This window comes from Neltuma alba, unplaced genomic scaffold (assembly GCF_004799145.2).
Source record: "Neltuma alba isolate B1F8T4 unplaced genomic scaffold, ASM479914v2 tig00000938_pilon, whole genome shotgun sequence".
In the NCBI taxonomy this organism is placed as follows: domain Eukaryota; kingdom Viridiplantae; phylum Streptophyta; class Magnoliopsida; order Fabales; family Fabaceae; genus Neltuma; species Neltuma alba.
The window spans coordinates 34,138-41,483 of NW_021632266.1; the positions used below are offsets into that span (position 1 = coordinate 34,138).

Genomic DNA, 7,346 nt, shown 5'->3' on the forward strand with positions numbered 1-7,346 from the left:
ACGACCGCGCCACCTCCCTCTTCTCTCTTTCTCCTCTTTCCTATTCCTTACCTGCGTCCCACTCTTCCCCTCTCAGATGATCCCTCCTTTCTTCTCTGCTTTCTGCAAAACTTGCTTCGGTGCAATCACTAACTCTTCCTCTGAATAACAAAACCCTTCCTTCTTCGCTTCACAAATCTTTCAACCCATCCCCTTATCTCTTTCCGCTCTTCCCCATGAATATATAGAGCGTCACTTGTGGTCCTGATCCCGTGCTCTAAACGTTCGCAATCTCTTCTCAGTTTTAGGGTTTTAAGTTGTTGCCTTGTTTATAGATAACGTAGGGTTTCCTTTTCTGGTCTTCTTCTCTTGTGTTTTAGTGGTCCAAACTGTTGCTTAGTCGGATTGATTAGTTGGGAGAGCTTGGTATTAGAATATTGGATGGAGGAATATAATAATAATCTGAGCGAAAACAATGGTGGGAGGGCTAATTTCTTGTACTCTTCTGGTGGTATTGGGTACGGAAGAAGTAGCAGTGGGGGTTCGAGCGTTGCTCATCAGTTGCCCATCAATACTTTCCATCTTCAGTCCGGTGCTTCCGACTGCTTTCATCAATCCGATCAGGCTCACCCCACTGTTAAAACCGAGGCCAATACCTCACACCATGCTCAGATTTTTCAGTACCCTCTACTCAGAGGAAATCTTCACATGATGCACCACCAAGGAGGAGGTGGAGACAGCTCCAACGAGGTTGAAGCTATCAAGGCTAAAATCATTGCTCATCCTCAGTATTCCAATCTTCTACAAGCCTACATGGATTGCCAAAAGGTCCTTAATTTGTGTCTCGACATTTCATCATTAACTTGTAACAGTTTAGACTGGACTCAGTCTCTGATATGGTTCTTCTCTCCAGTAGCTACAACTACTCCTATTGGTTTCGTTTTTGTCTGTATCTGTTACTATATAAAGGTTTTATTTTTTCAGGTGGGAGCTCCACCGGAAGTGGTGGCGCGTCTGGCTGCTGCTCGCCAGGAGTTTGAGGCACGGCAGCGATCTTCATCCGCTTCGAGGGAAGTTTCGAAGGACCCTGAACTGGACCAATTCATGGTGCGCTTCTCTCACCCCTTATAATTTAATGGATTTCTCTTGCTGCTTAACTGATTCGGGTTTTCTTGCTAATATTTGTTGATCGATATCTTTTTGCTATGAATGATCATCAGGAAGCTTATTATGACATGCTTGTGAAGTATCGAGAGGAATTGACTAGGCCTATCCAAGAAGCCATGGATTTCATGCGCAGGATTGAAACTCAACTCAATATGCTTTGCAATGGATCCCTCCGCATCTTCGCTGGTACTTTTATCTCTCTCTTTCTCTTTTGCTACACTCTTCCATCTTCCGACCTTCAAATTCTGTTCCGCTAGAGTTTGTCTTTCTTTCCGCTGAAGAAGTAAACAGATTCGGAATTAAACCTATAATCAGGCATGTCTCTTTCAAATGACTACTGTTCGCAAACTTACAGTTCCGATTGTCTGAGTTTTGAAACTCGTAAACTTGAGTAATGCGCTGAACTCTCAGGTAAGAAACTTTGACTGAAATATTACACCTACAGATACCTATTCATATTCTGGGGAGGGACCCAGAAAGAGAGAAAGATGAGGTTTGATTAAGCACATAACCCAATCTGCTTTTTTTTTTCCCCCGAAAAAAAAGTGCTACTACTATTTTCCTTCTTTCATATATCATTTAACCATTTTTTTTTAATTTCCTTTCTTTTTGGGATATGATTCATATCCACAATTTCTTTTTTGGAATGATATATTTACAATTTCAAACGCTTCCCTATTCGGCTCTCTCCTAGATTTGTGAGTTCTGACAAAATCGTTTATCTAGGGTTTCTCTGCTAACACATTCTGTTTTTTTACTAATGTATTCGTATTGTGTTTGTAGTTTACCGGCCGACTTATTGGGTTTTGTAGCATAACATTCCCATTACCGCACATACACACTCATCATTGTAGTTGTCAGTTCTGGCCTCTTCGTGTTCGATCCCCCAAGTCTTGCATTTAGTACTTTATAAATGGCACAACAATTATTTACTGCTATTTTTTAATTGAAATTATAATTGGTAATCACATTGGATGCTATTCCAATCACCCTCAGCCTTGTCAGTTGAGCAATAAATTTAACCCGTCTTACTTTCTGCGATTTCGTTTCTTTCCACGAAGCTCACGAGTCATCATGGTTAATATTAATATAATACTGATGACATAATATAAACAACTAACCAAAATTAGCTAACCAAGTAAGAAGTAATTTGTTGGGCTAATTAGTATCCTGTTATTGCTTTTCCTGTCTTATCTAATATCTATGCGTGGTAGCCGGTGCTTCTTAATTAGGATCGAGGTAACAAATACTATTTTGTGCGCCGATTTATTTTTCTCCTGGAATTTACAATGGAATTAGAAGAGAGCGATTTCTTCATTGATGCAAGTCTCTCCGTTTAAAATCATTGATTGTTCTGTAATAAGCATGTTATATTTCTTTTAATTATTGGTCAGTAATAAATTCTGTTGACAATGTGAAGCTGCTTTCATATTCTCTTGGAACATGAGGGTAATAAAAAGATCATCGATGAGTGATTTCACATTACAATTATTTAGTACTTGCATGTTACTTCAACAGGATGGAAATAATTATACTTTTGTCTTTCCAGTGGAAAGATATTTTTATCTGTTTGGTATTATGTAAATATGAACTCCAAATGCTGGGAGCTGAAGAAATTCCGTTGGGAATAATGTATTGTAATATGGGCACATTGTACTGATGATCCTTACTCAAACTATTTAGTTGATTGTTAAATTTAATTATGAGGAACGAACTTACAGACGTGTGCATTGGTATGTCGAGCAATTACGCAGATGATAAATGTGAAGGGGTTGGTTCGTCCGAAGAGGATCAAGACAATAGTGGCGGAGAAACAGAATTGCCTGAGATTGATCCCAGAGCTGAAGACCGTGAACTTAAGAACCACTTACTGAGGAAGTATAGCGGTTACTTAAGCAGCCTCAAGCAAGAACTTTCCAAGAAAAAGAAGAAAGGAAAACTGCCCAAAGATGCTAGGCAAAAGCTACTCAACTGGTGGGAATTACACTACAAATGGCCCTATCCTTCGGTACGTTAAAAAAAAAAAAAACGATTATATCTAACTGCTTAACAATCAGCTTGATGGATCAACGGCACAGTTATATATATGTGTGTGTGTGTGTGTAATGTTGTGTAATATGTGTAATATAGGAGTCAGAGAAGGTGGCGTTGGCTGAATCAACTGGATTGGACCAGAAGCAAATAAATAACTGGTTCATAAATCAAAGGAAGAGGCACTGGAAGCCATCTGAAGACATGCAATTCATGGTGATGGATGGGCTTCATCCACAGAACGCAACTCTCTATATGGATGGTCACTACATGCCAGATGGTCACTACCGTCTAGGCCCATGATGTGTTTCATCTCACCTGCAAGCTATTGCATTATATATATTGAACGCTAGCATGGTCAGGACCTGAACAAGAAAAGGCCACGAGTTCCAAACAAGGGAGACGAACGCATTTAAAGTGGACTGTGCAGTGTGATGGTGTAAGCATTGGTAGCTTTATATATATAAATATATATTATATTTAGAACGAATATTTCTGCAGCTGGCATTTTCGGTACACTTATGAGCTCCGATCGGGTAGCAATAAGTAATTCAGACGTTGTTGGATATTTTGATGTTATAAGAAGGATGTGTCGTCGTTGATGTACTTTTGTTTATCGACTTGTCTGAAGAATCTATAGTATGTAATCTTGCTGTGTGATTGATTGGAAGCACAAGGGAGAAAACTATTTGCCAGGTGGAGCTGCTGCACCAGATTAAGCTTACCATTTCAGTCAGGGGAGCTACTAGCTAGCTTTTTAAGTGTACATAATGGTGAAACTTATGGTGATTCAATGTTTCGAAACCCTCCTTCATGTTTCACTACATATATATTGCACGAATTGACATTTCAGCTAGGTCGCGTGCGAAATTCCAAATATCGCTCTTGGGTGTTTCGTGGAGATACAAAATGAGGCGTGTGCGTGGGTATGTTACATAATTGATCTAACACGATATTAACTCGTTTGCGGCGAGGGTCTAGTGTGATAAATAGTGTGAACTTTGATATTTTGGCCGTGGCAAAGTCTGGAGAAAAATTGGATGAAAAAGAGCAGCTGTTAACATTAGTTTCAGGCTTCAGCCGTTAGTGAGAAGGAAGGACGAGCTTAGAGGATCGAGAGTGGTTTTTCTCCTCATTTTTTTGGGTTTGAAATTATATTCCGGTACCAAATATGCAGAATGAGTTGTGCAATAATGTGAAATTATATTCCGAAAATATGTGGCATGTGCATGGAGGATTACACGCATGGTTAGTCATGATTCTGCGTGGCTCAACTCATCAAGTGTCTTCTGTAAATTATTGGCCAAATTGGATGGTTCGTATTTTTGTGTTTTTTGGCCAAATTGGATGGTTCTTATTACTTAACAAATGTTGTGAGGCTCATCTTGCCCGTGTAATAAGTTTCAACCCTCTAGATTTACTATGAGAAATTAAATGTATTGTTGGCATTACTAGAAGCAATGTGTTTTGTCATTGGTGATGTTGACTTCTAAAACGTGTTCATTACCCAATTATTTTTACCATTAATTAGTGTGGTAATAGACAGTTATTGATGATTATTGCAAATTTTTTACACACAATTTGAGGAATGAGTTGTATTTGTCATTTAAAAAGGTGGGAATAAGTGATAGGTCACTAGTGCATAAATTACAGTTACAATATCAAAACGCTAAGAGGTAATAAAAGTCATCTGGCTGAGAACTAAGTTGTTAATAAATATGAAACAGATAAGAAATAGGAAAAAAGGGTAAAACATATAAAAATGATTCTCTTACTAAGAATACTTGAGACTAAGATATCCCCTTTCATCTTAAACTATAGGGCTTCTTAAGCTTACCATCACACTCGCTATGTATACATGTTTTTTGAATGGCACCATTAATCGCTAAGCCTAGGGTTTTTCTGGCTTTCCCAAAACTTCCAATGAAAGAGATGAATTTCCCAAACGAGCGTACAAGATAAAGCATAAAACTAGCTCTTATTATCTAAAGAAACACTACCCATTCTTTAATATAAAATGCAGTTGACTAATTTTAGTAAATTAAGAAAGTTTTTTAAATTAGTTATTTGTAACAAATATTACTTTTGGTCCTTAATATAAGAACTAGTTGACTAATTTGATTACATTAAGAAAACTAGTTAAATTAGTTATTTGTAACAAATAATTTTTATCTTTCCTGTAATATCTTTACTAATCAAGTGTATTGGCTAGAACTACTATTATTATAAGAACTATCTTGAGAAAAAATAGATAAATATGAAAGATAAAGTAGATTGGAGTCTTATATTTAGGATCAAAATAAGAGTTAAAAGAGCTCTTATATTAAGAACCGGAGGTAGTACATGTTATCTTTCTTATAATACTCTTACTAACTATGTGTATTATTTAGAATTATCATTCGATAAAACCTTTAAACTATTACAAGGACTACGTTAAAAAAAATAGATGAACATGAAAGGCATTAAACTGCGGTCTTATATTTAGAACCAAATTAAATATCAAATTAGTTTTTATAGTAAAAATTGAAGGAAGTATACCACAAAAGCGCAGAAGTAACAACAACATTTATTTGATGATTCAGTCGGAATAGATGTTTTTTAAGAACTTCAAACTCACTTCATTTTGTAATGTAAGATTCTTCAAGCAATAATTATTGGCGAATTTAATTCGCTGTCTCTAATGTTCGCGCACAATCTACCCTTCTCTTGTAATACATCTTTAAATGCTTCACATCACTTATTTTGCCATCAACGTAGATTTCCAAGAATATTGCACCGTAGAATCAATTGATTATTGCAGTTGTGGGTATCATGTTACTCATTATTGTGACCAGACGTACATCGCACAAATATAATTTTAACAGTTTAACCTTAAAATTTTTAAATAAAAACAATGTTTTTAAAAAAGTGACAATTAAGAGATGGTTTTTATTTTAAATTGTGTACAAATTAAAATATTGAATTATTAAAAATATAAAAATAAAATTATATTAATATACTTGGTCCCGCCTAAATTGAACTCGCTGCACTTGTCCTAGCTAGAGTTCTCGCTGCACTTTTTGGGCATCTCTCTTGCATCCTTTAAAAAACAATATGTTTTAGGATTTTTTTAACAACATCCCCTTAATTGTAACCGACAAATCATAAAAAAGATCTACAAAGAGGATGCAAGAAAGTTCAGTGAAATTGAAGATACCAGCCCTGGTTAGATTGCTCCATGGCCTCTAATGCTTCATGAGGAATTGTTTCGTGGATTTCATTAATATGGTCTTTCTCTTTCCTTGGTTGTACGGTGAACGACGTTGATTTGGGATAATGATAATTAGGGACATTGAGCAACATACTTTAAAGTTTCAGTTATTAATGGATTTTTATTTTGCATTAATATTATATATATAGATAGGATTCTTAATTGTCATCCTCCTACCTTGATTTGAGCTTGTACTGATTCTTCCACTTCAAAAATCAATTGATTAATATAATTTTTGATCTCTCAAGTTTATTCTCATATTGGTTTTGGTCTTTTAAGTTTTAAACTATATTTTTAGTCGTCTACACAAATGGTTCAGGATTTTATTAAATGATAGGGACCAATATTTTAAATGAAATAAACTTGAAAAACCAAAACTTGTGGTTTGAAACTTGAAGAATCAAAATTAAAATGAGAACAAATTTGAGTTACTAAAAATTATATTTGTCCAAGAAAAAATGTAAGATAAAATAGTAAGCAAAGTACCCATATCCCAATTTTTATTGGGCAGTTCTAGGCCTTAGGGTAGAGCTTCTTGCAGGAGAATAATCCGCTAAGTCTGAGCATATTCATTGGGCCTGTTCTTGGACCAACATAACCTAAGAGCCACAAGAAGCCCACGATATATTTGTACCCACGGATGAAAAAAGAAAGGGACAATGACCAAAAAAAAGAGGTTGAAATTTTGTAAATACCAAATAAGGAATGTCAACAAAAATTTGTTGTTATTTGTAAATTTAGACTTGTCAATACCAAATAAAGTTGTATTACCAAATCTGATTTGGAATTTATAATTTTCAGTTTCTTTTTCTGTCATTATCCCAAAAAGAAAAGAAAGGAATTTTCCCCTAATGGTGGAATCATTGATGATACTACATCTGGTCCTAATTATAAGATCTAGTTGATTAATTTGAGAAGA

General features: G+C 35.7%; 1 protein-coding gene across 1 annotated transcript; it reads left to right on the forward strand.

Annotated features, from left to right (window-relative positions):
• LOC114748913 (homeobox protein knotted-1-like 2) lies at positions 1 to 4,033 on the forward strand. Its single transcript, XM_028937381.1, has 5 exons — positions 1 to 807; positions 964 to 1,086; positions 1,200 to 1,332; positions 2,901 to 3,154; positions 3,277 to 4,033. Exons 1-5 carry the CDS (start codon positions 421 to 423, stop codon positions 3,478 to 3,480), a joined length of 1,101 nt encoding a protein of 366 aa, XP_028793214.1. The 5' UTR covers positions 1 to 420; the 3' UTR covers positions 3,481 to 4,033.
• The last annotated feature ends 3,313 nt before the right edge of the window (positions 4,034 to 7,346 follow it).

What these genes read in the sequence shown, in the direction of transcription:
- LOC114748913 (XM_028937381.1), top strand. Translation starts at nt 421, where the DNA reads ATGGAGGAATATAATAATAATCTGAGCGAAAACAATGGTGGGAGGGCT. An exon ending in CCTACATGGATTGCCAAAAG is followed by an intron (nt 808 to 963) that starts GTCCTTAATTTG and finishes TTATTTTTTCAG; the next exon opens with GTGGGAGCTCCACCGGAAGT. An exon ending in ATCCCTCCGCATCTTCGCTG is followed by an intron (nt 1,333 to 2,900) that starts GTACTTTTATCT and finishes GCAATTACGCAG; the next exon opens with ATGATAAATGTGAAGGGGTT.